The sequence below is a fragment of the Felis catus genome, chromosome D4 (genome assembly GCF_018350175.1).
Source record: "Felis catus isolate Fca126 chromosome D4, F.catus_Fca126_mat1.0, whole genome shotgun sequence".
Classification (NCBI taxonomy): domain Eukaryota; kingdom Metazoa; phylum Chordata; class Mammalia; order Carnivora; family Felidae; genus Felis; species Felis catus.
In genome coordinates this window covers 15,138,381-15,156,463 of record NC_058380.1, presented here as the reverse complement: position 1 = coordinate 15,156,463, position 18,083 = coordinate 15,138,381, and the positions used below count along the sequence as shown (strand labels likewise).

The following is an 18,083-nucleotide window of genomic DNA, read 5'->3' as shown; positions in this document are numbered from 1 at the left end:
TGTTGAATAAGAGTAGCAAGAGCGGACACCTTTGCTTTGTTCTCTATCAAGGGGGAAAAGCATTCAGTCTTTGCCATTGAATGTGATGTTAGCTGTGAGATTTTCGTAAATGCCCTTAATCAGGTTTGGGAAGTGCCTTTCTTCTAATTTGTTGAGAGCAAAAGGAGAATGGTTTTGTCAAATGCTTTTTCTGTGTTAACTGAGATGATTATGCAGTATTTTTTTTCTTCATTCTACCAATGTGGTGTATTATATTAATTGATTTTTGAATAATGAACCAGCCGTACATCTCTGGAATGAATCTCACTTGGTAATGGTGTGTAATTCTTTGTATGTATTGCTGAATACTATTTGTTAATACTTTTTAAGAACCTTTGCTGTGGTTGATACTTGTCTTTAGTCTGAGGGATATTGGTCTATAGTTTTGTTTGTTTTAATAATAAGAACCATTTAGTGATTACTTATTATATGCCAGATATAGTGCTAAGTGACTTATCAGGACCAATATAAAACATAAATATGTTCCTATGAAATATATTAAATATAAATATTTTATTTATATCATCAACACATATTTATATTTATGACATTTGTATTCATTTTTTATAAAGTTTAGTGTATATAAATATATTTTTATAAATAAATATAAAATATTTACTATAATATAAAATATTCTCATTTACTTCTCACATCAACCTCTTAAGAGGAGTATTATTATATTCTTTTCTTTAGTCTTTTCTTCCCAGAAACAAATGCTCTCTTTTATTATTTTCACCTATTTAGAGTGGTAGTATTTTTCTAATAAAAACCTCAGGGCATTTATAAGGGGTAAATTCCTATGTTACATTTTTATGACTGGTTATTAAATAAAATTAAACATAATGTTTCAGTCCAAGAATTTTCCTAAGTAATGACATGGTAGTTGTTTTCAGCGTCTACACATTATACATATTTTATTACCCCTATGAATATAACATGTCAAACTTTTTTGAACCTTTTTGTATTGTTATGTGTTCTGGGTCTTGAGTTCACCTTTGATCCACAGACTCGACTATGATTTGGGATTCTTGTCCTAAATAGTAAATGAAAAACCTAAGTTCTGGAGCAGAAAGGGGTAGGTCACATGGCTAGCTAAAGGCAGCTTAGGAGTACAGCCGATTCTCATGACCCCCGTTCCCTGCTCTTTCTACTGTGACCTACTTTGGCTCATACCAACTTCATTATCCATCCAATTCCACTTAACCGGACATTGTAGAACCCCATGGAGCATGTGGGAAACTTCCTGCTAAAAGGTGATAGAATGTTAATGTTACAAGGAACATTATGAATGATTTAAGCCAAAAGTCAAATTTATAAATGAGGTAATTAAGATGCAAAGAGCTTAGGTGACTTCTTACTGTTACAGAATTGTAGATAGCTTCGTCAAACTAGAAGGATCTCTTAAGCCCACCTCTCCAATCTCCACTATGTCCATCCGTTTGCTCCTGACTAATGGCCAGCCAGTGTCTCTTTAAACAAATCCATCAATGGGTAACTCATTATTTCTTAGGCTTTTCCATGTTTAGACAATGCTAAGCATTAGAAAGTTCTGCTTCTGGCGGCCTACGAATCCTTCCTCTTATGTTCTATCTATTGGCCTCATATCTGCATCCTGCCCTTTTCCACATAAAAGCCATCCGTATAATCGAAAACAACGTTCGTCCCCTACATTACTCCTTACCTTCCCTATGTTCTTGGCCCTGTTTTCAGCTCTTACACTTCGTAATTTTCCTAGACAAATATATTTCAGCTAAATATTTTGTGAGCACAAACCAAGTGACATCAAGAAGATATTATCCAGAGCTATGATATGTAACTAGGAAAGGCTAATTTGCACTTGGGAATTATGAATAATCTACCTCATGGAGAGAGGGGTTTTAGCAGATCCAGAGATAGATTCATTGACCTTGGGCTACGAAGGTGTTACACAATATGCACTACAGCAGCAAGGCCCTGCCAACTCAAACACACTGAATCAGAATCTTTTCATTCAATGAACTTGTATTTCATGTTTGTTATACAATAGAGAATCTGGGAGAGTTATTTTCTCTACCTCCCAAAATGCTATCAAGGAAGAGGGGAAGTGCAGAATCAGATTTGCAAACGGTAAATAAATAGGAAAAATAAACCATAACAAAACAGATGCATCGGATAACCAAACAGTTTCTCCACATCAATTCAGCCCTCCACTGATTTTTTGCATTTATTTGCATATAATTTTTGCGTGTGTTGACAAATATTTGTCTTATTAGAGCTGGCGTTCTTGCATACCATGGGAAAGAACAAAGAAAAACACCATTCAATCCAGGACGCATTTATTGTGTCCCTATAATATACATAGTAGAGTAGCTTTGCTTGTTTCAAAGAAGACTTGAGCCACGTGCTGTACTCAATTAAAATTATGTAAGATATTAACATACTTATTATGGTCACTGCTATATGTCTGGTTCCCAGGTTACGGTATTATAATTAGATTCACAGCCTTAGGATTTGCACTCAGCCTCTGTGGAATTGTAGCCCCCAACTCCCAATACTTAGGTCAGTGATGAACACTGATTTTTGCCTCTCCTGATTTCCATTTCCCAGAAAATTCTCATAACACTCCGAAGGACCCCTCTTCCTTTAGTTTTAATATATGCTTTATAGAAACATAATACAGGAGCTTAAGTTTTAAGAGAAAACTCAGTCGCTTTTCTCCCATCTGGGGAGGAGACAAAGAATAAGTTGACTTTGGGCTGAGCTAACTAGAGAATCCAGCAAAAGTGAAAGAGTAGTTTAGGCTTGAATGAGCAAACTGTGATTTTTGTTTCCTATCCTGTGATTATGGTCATTGTTAATGAAACCATGTTTTGGTTAGTGGTTGAAGGTTTAAGCTCTTTCAGTAATAGACTTTTGGTTTGGTATATGTGAGTTGCATAAGATTTGGCCAAAGAGTAGGAGCTGAACAAAAATTCATGTTGTTTCGCCTAATTTGACTGATTGTGAAAAGATCTAAGTCCAATAGATTTCAGTTGACGGTACACTGATAGCTAAGACAAATAATTATAATTATCATCCATTGTTGCTTTACTCATTTATCCAGTAGAACAAGTATTGGTTTCTTGGGTTTACTGTTTAGGTAGTGATTTGGATGATGAAGAAAACAAGAGAGAGAATATAACACATTCCTAAAGGTAAAAGAAACTCAAAGTTAATAACTTTCTACACAATGGTAAGTCTTGGAAGTCTAATTCCAACACCAAGAAAATAAATATTGCCTTATTTATCTGTGCTCCATTTTGTTCCAAAGGGAATTTAACCCATGACCATTGCCTGTCCTAACCTGCCAACCCAGGACCTACCATTTTGATTCCTAAATTTTAAAATACACAATAAAATCTTGATCTGGGATAGTTTGTAGGGGAATAAAACTACAATACCATGTAAAACATTTAGTTTTAACCTGCTACTCTGATTTATTTCATTCATTTTCTTTTTACGGTATAGATATTTGGACCAGTGCAGCAAATCATGAAATTTAAATCTTTAGATGAAGTGATCAAGAGAGCAAACAATACCCTTTATGGCTTATCAGCAGGGATCTTTACCAAAGATGTGGATAAAGCCATAACAGTCTCCTCCGCTCTGCAGGCTGGGACAGTGTGGTAAGTCAAATCTACATCATCTTGCCTTTTCACTGGTAAGTGCGTTAACATGTTACTTTGAACGTTTTTGTTTCTCTATTTACTTATTTATTTTTAAGGTATTCACATTATATTAGTTTCAGGCATCCGACACAATAATTTGATATTTGTATCCACTGCAAAGTGATCACCACAATAACCTAGTTATCATCAGTCACTATACAAAACTAAATTTTTTGTGTGTGGTGAGAACTTTTAAGATTTACTGTCTTGGCAACTTTATCAAATATACAATACAAAGTTATGAACTAGAGTTGCCATGTTGTATATAATATCCCCATGAATTATTTATTTTATGCCTGGAAGTTTGTACATCTTGACCCCCCTTCACATATATCTTCCACGCCCCAAACCCCTGCCCTTCCGGCAACCACCAGTATCTATAAGTCTTCTTTTGTTTGGATTTTTAAAAATTCCAAATGTAAGTGAAATCTTACATTTGTTTTTTCTCAGATTTATTTTACTTAGTATAATACCTTCGAGGTCCATCCGTGTTGTCACCAATGGCACGATCTTCTTTTTTTATGGCTAAGTAGTACTCCATTTTATATACGTATACATCTTTATCCAGTCACCTGTTGACGGGGACTTAGGTTGTTTCTATATCTTAGCTATTGCAAATAATGTTGCAGTGAACATAGGGGCACATACATCTTTTCAAACTAGTATTTTTATTTTCTTTAGATAAATACCCGGAAGTAGAGTTGCTGGATCATATGGTAGTTCTATTTTCAATCTTTTGAGGAATCTCTATGCTGTTTTCCATAGTGGCTCCACCAATTCACATCCCCACCAAAAGCGCAAGAGAGTTCCCTTTTCTTCACATCCTCACCAATACTGTTATTTCTTATCGTTTTTGAAACTAGTCATTCTAACAGGTGTGAGGCAATATCTCCAGTGGTTTTGATTTGCATTTCCCTGATAATTAGTGACGTTGAGCCTCTTTTCATGTGTCTGTTGTCCATCTACATACCTTCTTTGGAAAAATGTCTATTTAGATCATCTCCCCATTTTTTTTTACTGGACTGTTTGGTTTTTGATTGTTTGTTGTATGAGTTCTTTATGTGTTTTGGATGTCAATCTCTTATTAGATAGATGATTTCAAAATACTTTCTCCCATTCAGTGGCCTGTCTTTCATTTTGTTTCCTTTCATTTGGTTTCCTTTGCGACGCTTGAGTCTTTTATGTTGCTGTAGTCCCCACTTGTTTACTTTCGCTTTTGTTGACTTCGCTTGTAGAGTCAGATTCAAAAATTTATTGCCAAGACTGAAGTAGCTTACTGCTTATGTTTTTTTCTAATATTTTATGGTTTCAAGTCTTAATTTAAGTCTTTAATTTATTTTGAGTTATTTTTTGTGTGTGGTGCCCAACAGTGGCCTAAAGCCAGTATTTGGCATGTATTTCTCAACAACACTGATTGAAGAGACTGTCCTTTTCCCATTGTCCGTTCTTGCCTCATTTGCGATAAATCAATTCAGTATACATGCATGGGCTTATTTGGGGGTTTTCTATTCTGTTCCATTGATCTGTGTGTCTGTTTTTATGCCAATACCATACTGTTTTAATTATTATTGCTTTGTAGTATAGTTTGAAATTGAGGAGACTAATGTCTCCAGATTTGTTTTTCTTTTTCAAGATTGCTTTGGCTTTTAAGGATCTTTTGTGATTCCACACAAATTTTAGAATTGTTTGTTCTGTATCTGTGAAAAATGTCATGGACATGTTGACAGGAATTGTATTAAATCTGTAGATCACTTATGGGAATATGGACATTTTAACAATAGTAATTCTTACAATTCATGAGCACAAAATATCTTTCCATTTATTTATGTCTTCTATTTCTTTCATCAGGGTTTTATAGTTTTCAGTACACAGGTCTTTTACTTCTTTAGCTAAATTTCTTCCTAGGTATTTTTCTTTATCATACAATTATAAATGGTATTTTTTCTTAATTTCTCTTTTTGATACTTCATTTTTAATGTATAGAAACGTAACTGATTTTTGTAGAGTCTTTTCTTGAAGTCTATAAGGTTTTCGATGTATAAAATCATGTCGTCTGCAAGTAGTGACAGTTTTACTTCTTCCTTTCCTATTTGGATAGCTTTTCTTTCCTTTTCTTCCTAATCACTCTGGTAAGGGCTTCCAATATTATGTTGAAGAAAAGTGATAAGAGTGGATATCCTTGTCTTGTTCTTGATCTTAAAGGAAAAACTTTCAGCTTTTCACCATTGAGTATGATGTTAGCTGTGGGTTTGTCATATATGGCTTTTATCACATTGAGCTATATTCCCTCTATCCTCACTTTTTGAGAATTTTTATCATTAATGGATGTTGAATTTTGTCAAAATTTTTATGCATCTATTGAGCTTATCATATGATTTTTACCCTTCATTTTGTTAATGTGGTGTATCATGATGATTGATTGGCAGATATTGAACCATCCTTGCATCCCTGGAATAAATCCCACTTGATCATGGTGTATGATTCTTTTAATGCTAATGCAAACGTTGAATTTGGTTTGCTAATATTTTGTTGGAGATTTTGCATCTATGTTCATCAGGGATATTGGCCTATAATATTCTATTCGTTTTTTTTTTTTTTTTTTTTGGTGGTGTCCTTGTCTGGGTTTGGTGTCAGGGTAGTGGTAGCCTAATGAAATAGTTTGTCTTTAAGTTTTTGAAAGAGTTTGAGAATGATAGATATTAAATCTTTGAAAGTATTGTAGAATTCACCAGTAAAGTCATCTGGTCCTGAAATACGTTTATTGGGAATTTTTTAAAAACTGATTTAATTTCCTCATTAATAATTGGTATATTCAGATTTTCTATTCTTCATGATTCAATCCTGAAAAACTCTGATGTATATTTTTTGGAATTTATGTATTTCTTCTAAGTAGTCCAATTTATTGGTGTATAATTCATGGTATTTTCTTACAATCTTTTTTATTTCTGTGGTACTGGATGTAACTTTTCTTCTTTCATTTCTGATTTTATTTTTTAAATCTCTCTCTTTTGCTCTTGGTGAGTCTAGGTAAAATTTATCAATTGGTTTATCTTTTTAAAGAACATGCTCTTGGGGCACCTGCATGGCTCGGTCAGTTAAGCATCTGACTCTTTAATTTTGGCTCAGGTCAAGATCTCACAGTCCTGATTTCAAGCCCAACTTGGGGCTCTGCACTAAGGGTGGAGCCTGTTTGGGATTCCGCACCCCATCCTCCCTCGTCCCCTTCCCCACTCTCACACACAGGCGCGCTCTCTCTCTCTCTCTCTCTCAAAATAAATAAATAAACGTTTTTTAAAAAATAACATGCTCTTAATTTTATAGATCTTTTCTACCATTTTTCCAGTCTCTATTTCATTTATTTCCACTATGATCTTTATTATTTCCTTCCTTCTACCAACTTTAGGCTTCATTTTTCCTTTTTTTTTTTTTTTTTTTGGTTTCTTTAAGTGTAAAGTTAGGTTATTTATGTATGCATCCATGGAAAAAGGTAAGTTCAGGATGCTCTTATACTACTGTTTTGAGTTGCCCCTAACGTGAATTTTTTCAGACTTTGATTTTTTTTCCTAGACTCACATGTCTTATTAGACAAGCAATTGCTGCCTTAAAAACCAACCAAACCAAAACAAACAAAACAATACAAAACAAAATAATAACAAAAATCAAATTTGTTTTAAAAATTTTTAAAAAATTTTTAAAAACCTGCTATATTGGAAGAACTTCGGAAGGGTATTTTCTGTCTGGCCTCCTAAATAGCTCCCCTAAAATATTTCATTGTCTGGCTAATATAGTATAAGTGTTACTAATTTCTACGTAGTTGGCACTATGCTATACACAAAGGAGATGAAAGTTCTGCTTTCATCAAGTTAATTAAATGCTAGGACAATATTTATTCAATGTCCCTATGTCAGAAAACATTTAATTCTTATTTCAGTTTCTTTTTCTAAGATTATTAGAAATGTCTGAAGGTCTTAATTTGGGAAAATATAGTGAGTTTTGAGGAACATGTCTATTCCTTTTTAACTGATTTATACCCATTTTGAAAGAAAAAGAGAGAGAGAGCTGCACAAGCGGGAGAAGGGAAGACAGAGAGAGAGAGAGAGAGAGGGAGAGAGAGAGAGAAAAACACAGAATCCGAAGCAGGCTCCAGGCTCTGAGCTGTCAGCACAGAGCCAGACGCAGGGCTCAAACCCGTGGACCGTGAGATCATGACCTGAGCTGAAGTCGGATGCTTACCCAACTAACCCACCCAGGCGCCCTGTGATTTATATTATATCTTTATTTATATCTCTGAATTTTATACTTTAAGCCTATGCCTCACAAACTGTTACACTTCTGTCCAGCCCCCAATCTCTGGACGGCTTTGTTGGTAATTCCCCCCTCCCCAAACCTCACTTTGTTCCCTCAATCTTGTCAACATTCAAAGTTTATTTTCTTTCCTGATGATAAGTCACATCTACTCAGGTTAAAAATCCACTGGACATTGAAAGGTATTTATCTTTAAGAGACAGCCAAGCAGTCCTTGCCTCTCTCCGTAGCTCTGAAATCTTTTTTCCTAATCAAAGAGAGTCACCATTAATTAATACACTCTATGCTAGGCATTATTCTGCATTCCTTATGTTCATTATCTCGTTTCACCTTACAACAACTGTGCAATTGTTAATCTGTGTAATTTGTGTAATTTCTCAATGAGAAAACTGAAGTTTAGTGAAGTTCAGTCATTGATCAAAGCTAACACAATAAATGGCAGCCGAGATGCAGACCTATTTCAAGACTCTAAAGTAGTGATTCTCAACCCAGCTGTACATTAGTCATCTGGGGAGCTTTAAAAATAATAAACTGATTCGGCATAGGGTGGTGCACATAAAATCCATCAGTTATATCAATCTCTGTGATTCAATATGGATTTTTATTTAAAGAGTATTTTTCAAAGCTCCCGTGTGATTCTAGGACTGGGACTAGGACTGAGAAATTGCTCAAAAAGCCTGATTCTTTTTATAATGGGATGTTTTCTTTCAGAGGCTTAAAGTCAAGCAATAATCAGTCAGGATAGTGATTAAAGTGGGATTTTCCTACGATAAAATTATTTGTAGGATTCAGCATTCCTAATGCATGTATGTATATTATCTCCAGTCACTAAAAACTTATTCAGTACCAACCATTCTTTTTTTTAAAAATTTTTTTTCAACGTTTATTTATTTTTTGGGACAGAGAGAGACAGAGCATGAATGGGGGAGGGGCAGAGAGAGAGGGAGACACAGAATGGGAAACAGGCTCCAGGCTCCGAGCCATCAGCCCAGAGCCTGACGCGGGGCTCAAACTCACGGACCGCGAGATCGTGACCTGGTTGAAGTCGGACGCTTAACCGACTGCGCCACCCAGGCGCCCGTCAGTACCAACCATTCTAAGAAGCACATTTGATGCATCATCTTACTTATACCTTGAAATAACCCAATTAAATATTGTCACTTCCGTTGTACAGAGAGAAAGCATATATTTAGAGAAGTCAGACACCTTTCCCAGTGCCAACTAGGTACTAAGGGGCAAAGCCAGGATTTGTGGGCTTGGAACCTCCCTTCTTTATAACAAGAAAGGACTGTGGAAGGAGAACCAATTGGCCAGGCTGATTGTTTTGAACTTGCAGTTTTCTCCAACTGGATATTTCTTAGTTCTCCATTTACTTAAACTAAAATAGTTTCATTTCCAGTATAGGGTCAAAAGACTAAACTCATTTTCGGCACCTTTCAACAAAGACAAGTTTCAGGTTTTTGACTTCGGAATGCTATATGCCTGCTGGATCAAGAAGCTTAGGACATCATTCTGCCCAGTGGCATGGAAATCCCCAGTCAGGAATTCCTCTGCTATTAAAACAGAGGCATATTCTTACTGCTACTTATTCTAGAGCATAATTCTAGTTCTGGCATTGTCCCAGACATAGTTTCCACATGGTGTATTCAAGATAACTACTGAATCCCAGGGTTGCTGGGATTTTACCCATAATTTCAGAGTAGGGATCTTATTTTGCAGTTTAAAGGGCAATTAAACAAAACTGAGACAAGTTGTCTTTTGAAAGCATACATTTTTTTTAAGGAACTGTGCTCCAGAAGGAGAGACTTGGATAAGAATCTGTAGTCCAGTGAGAATATGGAGCTCTGGGAATCGGGATGGTAAATGCTTTACTGAGGAAATTTGTGGATATTATTTCAGGATCAAATTAATAACCAAACTTCATGCGTAATACAATGTATTTAGAAGTCACATTGTTGTTTGCCTATTATAATAACATCAAAGGAGAGGAAATACTTTAAAAATATTGTTTCTCCTTTAAATAATATATTTTTCCTCTTATATATAATGAGAATCATATAGGTAATTAAATTTTGCTGTTGACTTTGGCCACCAGGAAATTTAAACAAATTGTTCATGTCCTGCGAGACTACATTCTAACCTTTCCTCCTTGTCTTGACTTTCTACTGTAACTTTTTTTTAATTCTAATTATTCATGTTTTTGGAACTATATTTGTTCATAAAAGCATCTTTAAACATTTTATGAAATACGGCAAGGAAAAAACAAATTAATAGTGAAATCCAACTCCTGCCAAGGCCTGTTGTATGAAAGCAATTAATGAAAAAAGGAAACTGAGGAATGTGATACATGTTACAATTGCAAAAGATAACTGATTCTAGCCTGTTAAGTACACAGTCCTCAAGAGAATTATAAAGGTTATGAACATAGGCAGTAAAGAATATCCACCCACCAAACTCCATTCTCTGGCAAACCATATCCTTTCTCCTATGCTACGTTGGCTATCCTATTATCATTCAAAATGGCTCTCTACACACAGAGCTGTACCATTCTATTTCTTTCTAGGCAGTACTTATCCATATACTTATACTTCCGCATTCTAATTTATAGTACTGCTTTTTTGTTAAATAACAATGAGTATGTAACATTGAAATTAACAAGGTTGTTAAAGAGCTTTCTGAATTTCTAAAATTCCAAATTTAGGAGTTATTTCATAGGTTATGTATGATCTACATATACTTCTTTTTTTCCTTAGGGTGAATTGCTATAGCGTGGTATCTGCCCAGTGCCCCTTTGGTGGTTTCAAGATGTCTGGAAATGGAAGAGAACTGTAAGAACCACTTTCTATTAAGACAAATGTTTACCTTGATAAAAATGGTTGTCACTCAGTGGAATTAATCCATAGTTGCTATTTGAATTAAAACCTACCTCTGTTCTTCCCTGGAAATTCCTACTGTCAAATAGCTTTTAAAAGCTGGATTTAGCCCATGAGTGCAAAAAAGTGATGGCATAGGGGAAATATAACATATTAAGCTCCTACTATTCATAAGGGACCATGCTAAGCACTTTACCTTAGTTATTGAAATAATGCCAACTTTTACGATTTCTTCCTGTATGTAAGAATGTAATCCATCTGGGAAACATTTCCACAAAGGAGGCAGAAACTACAAATTGGTGACTGTAAGAAGTGTGATTATAAGAACACTCCAGTCATTTAAATATGCCTCTTAAACAAGTAAATCATGTGACTTTGTCTCAAAAAGCTTTTCAGCATAAGAAGAGTGAGCCTCACGTGTTGAAATATTTTTGATGTGGAATCTAAAATTTTACATTACCTCAACTAATTATCTTTTTGTACTAAAATATAAGCTGAAAGGGAAATTTAACTAAGGAAAACATGTTTTATAGTCATGACTATGCTCAGAATATATATACAAAATCATTTACAAGCCTTTAGTTTTTAGAAACCTGGGTGTATAGACTTTTTATAATGTGCATATACACGTGTATACACAGAAAGGGGTGACAAAATGTTTGGTTGATTTTATTCAAACAATTCTAACCGTTTTATTTCTTAAACATTTCTTGTATTTATCAACACATTTTAAAAGTCATGCGGCAAAAAGACACATCATATACAAACCCTATGGAATCAAACATAGTTAAAGCTGTTCATTCTGTAAATAGCAAGAGCACATGAGTCTCAGTTTCTAAAGGTCATGAATGCATTAGGTAGCCATCTACTTTGTCATTTGAATAAATCAGTGAAATTGAAATGACGCAATCTCCTTGGAGAACCAATAAAAAAGAAGGATGATAAAATGATCCATCCTTCTCCTCAATACACATTTGTTAAGTACTTGCCCAGGAGCCCCAGAAACATGATACCACATCCCATCGTCCACATAATTGTGCGGCAGGAGGAATTTGTCAAAAGATAAGTAGTGCAAAATAACCTATACACAACATGAAGTAAATAGTCATAAACTGTGAGTTCATAAGTCATGAGGTAGAAAAGTAGATAAAATGCAGAGCACACAGCACTGAAGGATAGAAAACCTGGGCACCACCAGAATGTAACATCCGTGGCATGGCTCTATCTTCCACAGTTTTCATCCATCAGGTAAAATCAGCAATTGTGGGTGGGGATAGGAGTGGGAGAATGATGTAGAAGGTCTACGAGCTCCTTTCCATACTTAAGATTCTATAGTATTAACCCCTGTGATAACTCAGTGGATAAGAACTTACTGGCAGTTGACCCTACAGAAAATACAGGACTCGATCTAGGGTCAGTAAGCAGAGAAGAGAGCATTCTTGAACACAACGTTACATGTGACACGTGGAGGGGTTTGTGAATTTGGATGGCTGGCGAGGATTTGTGGAGTTGGGGAGTATGATCCCAGAGTTAAGTAGGATACAGATTAAGAAGTCTTGGCTTACATTTCATTAGTAGAGCAGTGAAAAGCCATGGCTATCTGTAGAATGGCATTGGGGAGGTGGAATGACAAAGGATCAACATATAAAGGGAGCATGGCCCGGTAGAGGAAGCTTAATTGGACACTAAGCGACCTGTACTTGAATCCCAACTCCACCTTTTGCACTTGAATCCCAACTCCACCTTTTGCTGGCCATGCAGCCTGTTTCACGTTGTCCAACTTTGGAGCCTCCATTTCCTCTTATTCAAAATGGCGATGTTAGCAAGCCTCTTGAGATAGTTGTTTGAGAGTGAAATGACACACCCTGTGCCTGTTCGCCAGCATTCTGTCACAAGGTGAGGACTCGGCAAATGGTTCCTTCCTTCCCTGGTTTCTTTTCTTTACAGTATTCATTATTAGAGAGTCCCTTGGCAGAACTACTTTGTACAAAAAGCTGTAACAAAGGTTAGATTATTTTGAAGGGCGGAGTTCGTGGCTGGCCCAGCTACCTAAGACATTTCCCTAGGAATATTGAAGATAAAACGATCAAAGGGGACAAAATAACTAAGAAGGACCAAATAGGTCAATTTTGTTGATTATAGTTTGGTCCAACTTTATGGTTGAGGCATACAGAAATCAAATAAGGGAGGGCGTGGAATGTAAGAATTAAACTTCAGTAATTTCTTAAAATTCTGGGAAATGAATACAGATAATTCCTTTTTACATCTGTATAAATATAAAGAAAAGAGTCAGTCTGTAATTTTTTCCTTCAAAAATTCCAGTTGAGGATGTTGTTAATTTCTACTTGAAACCAAATTTGGTGAACTTAACAAACAAGTCATTTGCTACAAGATGTTTAAAGAGGATTACTGAAGCAAGAACCTCACACGACTCCTAAGGGCTCAGTTACAATTTATCCTCAAAGATAGGAAGGTATAATCGATCAGTTGGGAACAAATTCCTTAGAGAGCCAGAAATAGTGGTACACAGACCTCAGTGTGGTGGTAATACAAAGTGCCCAAACCAGGGTTTGGGTCTCAGATCCTGGAGCTGGCCCTGCAATGAGTCAAATGGTAGAAATTCCTTCCTGTGTGTAATTGTACTAATTTTCACTTCGGTTAACGTAAGTCACTTGAGACTTTACTAGTATATCATTGCAAACTCCATTGGTTCTCAGCACCTCACAAGGTCTTTCTTTCCTCCTGTCCCTTGGAGAAAAGGGGAACATGAAATTGCTGTGAACTACTGGACTTACAAACCAAGCTCGCAGGAATATTTTTTGTTTGATTATGTTCACCAAGTCAGTCTAACAAACATTATCTCTGTGCTTACTTAAGTAGTGCCAGGCTCAGTTCTGGATACAGAGTGGAAAAAAAAAAAAAAAAAAAACAGATGTAGCTTATTTACTAGTACCTTATTACTACAGTGTGGACCTTGGGTGAGAAGCAAGGTTATCATGTGTAAGTTTGTTGGAAATACTACTACTGAAACAGAGTCAGCATTTTAATAAGGTCCCAGATGATTGGTACATTGAGGAATTTAGCACAAAACTAGTAGCTCATAGACTGGCAAGATAATGAGAAATGCAAACAGATGCTTTTGTGTTATATTATAGACAGGAATGTCTACGCATTGGAATACTCCGGAGTGGGACTTAGTTCAACCTGCGTATGACAATAATGACACTTAGTACTCTCCTGAGAGTTTCAAGTGTCCCTGTAACAAAATACAATGGAAAGCCTATTGGCAGAAATCATGGGTTAATTTATCTAACTTTGTGAGATAAAATACTTACTAAAATATTATCCCTTAATGGGTTTCAGACAACTGAGGCTAAGCCCTTTAATTACTTTGAAGAACATGTTCATTGAAGCTTTTAGAAGGTATTTTCAGAAGCTTAATTGCCCAGGAAAATAATCAGTGTAAGAAGATTAGGTTACCCAAGAGAAAAAGATGTCTTCTACATACCTGTCTACCTCACCAGAAGGGAGGGGTAGAAAAGGATCAAGATCATTTTCTTCTGCAAGCCTGCATGTGCCTGAGTGTTCTAATTTTAAGAGTGTTCCTATGTACATGCGATGTAGTCCTGTCATCAAAATAATCCAGAGAATAAGGAAGCTCAATGCTTTTCGTTATTTCTTCAGCAGAGGGTAAATCACAGTTTCCAAAATGGGTAGGAACTCTCAATGAACCCAATAATAGGATACCAGGGTCCTAATTGATTAACTCAGGTTAATTCTTGGTCATTTGGTTTGGATTTAAGAGTTATAGAAGCAAATGGCAGTGGTTGTCTGAATAGAAAAACCCCAAACCCACAAGCAGCCCAAAGGTCTGAAATTGGGCCAATGAACCCTGTCTTCTCTCCTTTCAAAACAAAACAGAGAGAAGAAGAAAGAAAGAAAGAAAGAAAGAAAGAAAGAAAGAAAGAAAGAAAGAAAGAAAGAAAGGAGGAAGGGAGGGAGAGAGGGAGGAAGGGAGGGAGGGAGGAAGGAAGGAAGGAAGGAAGGAAGGAAGGAAGGAAGGAAGGGAGGAAGAAAAACTGTAACAATAAAAGTCAGGATTTGTTTTGTTTTCCCAAAAGTCAAGAGATACTGTTAATACTACTGCTAGAAAATATTTTGTGTCAAACCGTATCAGGGCACTTTAGAATGAAAATAGACGTCTGGCCATTTTTTGGCCCCTCATCACTTCCAGGCCAATCACACACAGTAAAAACACTAAGCTAAGCTGTACTTGAATTGACAGTTTTACTCCACTACTCAAGTGATTGTATATTACTACTTCTCCTCTTGTACTAACATGTCTTGTTTATTTGAACCTAAACTAGAAATGATACAATTCTTCTTGGACTGAACCGTCTTTTTTCGTGTGGTGACTATTTGTTTATAGTCAAATAGAACAATGTCAAAACTGGACAATTTCTGTGCAAATCAACAGAATGTACATGGTCATTTAAAATGCAAAAAAAAAAAAAAACAAACAAATTGAAAATTTTCCCCACAAGGGGATTTATGTGAGACCAGATATCTTATGGGTGGCTGGCTGGCTACTATTTGAAATGCTTCTGTACACAGAAAATATTTTCCATTGTCCCTAACCAGATAGGCAAGAACAAATTTGTACCAAATCATGGACTAGTACAATTGTACTGCTGTGCTAAATTCTGTGGGTTTTCCCCCTGTCTAGGGGAGAATATGGTCTCCACGAATACACAGAGGTCAAGACGGTCACAATGAAAATTTCTCAGAAGAACTCATAAAGAAACTACAAGAGTGGAGCAAAGAATCCTCAGTGGATAAGCATCTCCTCCAGTCGCTAATATATCGTAGTGGGTTTTAAATATAAAACTGTTCTTTTCTTGATTTTGTTTTAAAACGTAAGCTAATCATATTAGCATTGAGATTATACATAGAACACTTGACATGTAGCTTATTCTGAAAGAATCCTTTTTCTTCTGATATGTGACCCCCCAAGTCCTATTGGTAATAAAAAGGATGGATTGGAGGCAAGATCTCTCTAAGCTCTGTGATAGTTACGTGCTTCTCTTTGTAGCTACTTGTCCGGAATAATCATGTTATAGAAGAGGACCAGTTGCCATGTAGCTTCTTTCTCTAATGACCCCTTAAAGTCCTCAACACACCCTTGAACTGCAGACTAGATGTGTTCTGTCCCCAATAGTTTTGACGTCACTGGAGTTTGTTGAACTGTTTCCTAGAATGTCATGTCTGCTTGTCAAATGAAGTCCTGCTTGAAATACTTAGCTGTAATCTAAACGTAAAGCTTAATAAAAACAACCTTGCATGATTTTCGTCAAGTTTGGATTTTTTAAGTAGAAGTTTTGGTTATGGGGATTTACTACTCTCCCTGTCATTCAAAAGCAATGTTAAATTGGGCACAAATATGTATTTAAGAAGAAAAGTCAAAACCACTCATTCTCAAATAGGTAAAGAAAGAGATTTTCTTTTCCAGAGGAATTCTTGAAATCAATAGTAAACATTTAAAGTAAGTGGCTTCCGTCTTTCAGCAAGTATTTGTTGAGTTTGTAGATAGTTCTGTGCACTACATTAGGTATTATTGAAAAAAAAAAAAAACAGGTGAATAGTGGATGTTCCATTACCTCAAAATGCTTTGATTTAATGGGGAACAAACACGCCATACACCAAAAAAAAATTTTTAGTGATGGGGCATAGAAAGGGAATGAGAATTGAAGAAAACTGAAGAGCGTGATAATAATGTACCAAAGGGGTAGAGATGACCTTTAACTGAGGGAATTGGGAAGAACCTCATGGAAGACATTTAACAGGATATGAACCTGAATAATGAGCAGATTTGCAGTGAATAAAGAGGAAAGAGGCTCCATATCATACTTTCTCTCAGGGCATATTCCATTGGAAAAAATGGAAAAATTCTAGATCATATTTTCCTCTCCTGGAGTTTCAAATTGCACGTTGCTGTTTTCTAGGTTCTGAGAAGTTCTAGCACCTGCTCAGTTTTGTTTAATACATATTTTCTTCTAAATTTATTTAACCGTAGACCTTCCCTTTCTCCTGTCAGTGAATACTGATTAACATTAAGGAATCCACATTGCTGGACACTGTTCTACACAACAAATTAGCACTGAGTGCTCTGGGGAGAGCTAGAGATCAAGGCGGGGCAGCTGGAAGAATGAATGTCCTCAGTGTAAATTAACATATTTATGCCCTCATACAAAGAACTTCTGCCTGGGTTCCCATGTTGAAAGTAAAAACAAGTGAGTATTTTGTGTGCACATATATTCTAAAAGGCTCTTCGTTCAGCAACCTAAAATGTTTAGATTAACATTTTTTTCAGATTCAGATTTTATAAAAATAATTATTTATCATCTTACATCAGCAGATACCTCAGTAACACTGTTGTTAGGACATGTGACAGCTGCCACAATGTATGAACAAACGCAATTCTTTGGCTTCTCAGACCCGAAATAATCCGAACTCCAACTGCAAGAATTTCTTGGGATTCTGTGGGCCTATAAGATTTGCAATCTGGACCACCTCGTAGTATTTGGGACCTCATTACTTTGAAATCCGGAGAAGTCAAAGGCATAGGGAGAACTGAAAGATCTTTGGGCGTTGAGAAGAAAAAATATCCAAATACAGAGGAGAATCGCATTTCCCCAAAACCAGACAATGTCTACATTTTTAAAAGATGTGTTTAAAACTATGCACAAATAAATTAATAGGCGGACAAGTTAATATTGTAATGGCAACCCACCAGAACATTTTAAAATGCAAAACAAAGAGGGCTGATCCCAGAGCAAGATAAAAGCCAGAAGCAAGTTTAAATATTTGAAAATTAAATCTTCATTGTATAAATAAGACATTACAGGATTAAACAGAAAATATCTGCTTTATATTGGCTTGCCCTGAGCCTCTAGACACTATTTGTATTTCTTTTCTTCCGATTTATAAAGCTAGGCTGGCAATAATTCTTAAAACCTTGAAAAGTTAGAGGGTATTTTATTAGCCTATGCGCTACAGAAAATATAAGGAATTTTATCATGAAGAATTCAGTTCTGCGATCATTAATGTGCTATCATTGTCCCCAGTATCCACGTGGTAGAAAGTGTTTTCTGTTCCAGGAATGCCAAATGATGTCACAGAC

General features: G+C 35.9%; 1 protein-coding gene across 1 annotated transcript in view; it reads left to right on the top strand.

The window, feature by feature from the left end:
- ALDH1A1 (aldehyde dehydrogenase 1 family member A1) overlaps positions 1-16,247 on the top strand; it is a 59,007-nt gene extending 42,760 nt beyond the window's left edge. Inside the window, exons 11-13 of the mRNA XM_003995407.4 lie at positions 3,526-3,683; positions 10,784-10,858; positions 15,630-16,247. Coding sequence (XP_003995456.1) covers positions 3,526-3,683; positions 10,784-10,858; positions 15,630-15,702 — 306 coding nt within the window. The 3' untranslated portion in view covers positions 15,703-16,247. The remainder of the gene's footprint in view (positions 1-3,525; positions 3,684-10,783; positions 10,859-15,629) is intronic.
- The last annotated feature ends 1,836 nt before the right edge of the window (positions 16,248-18,083 follow it).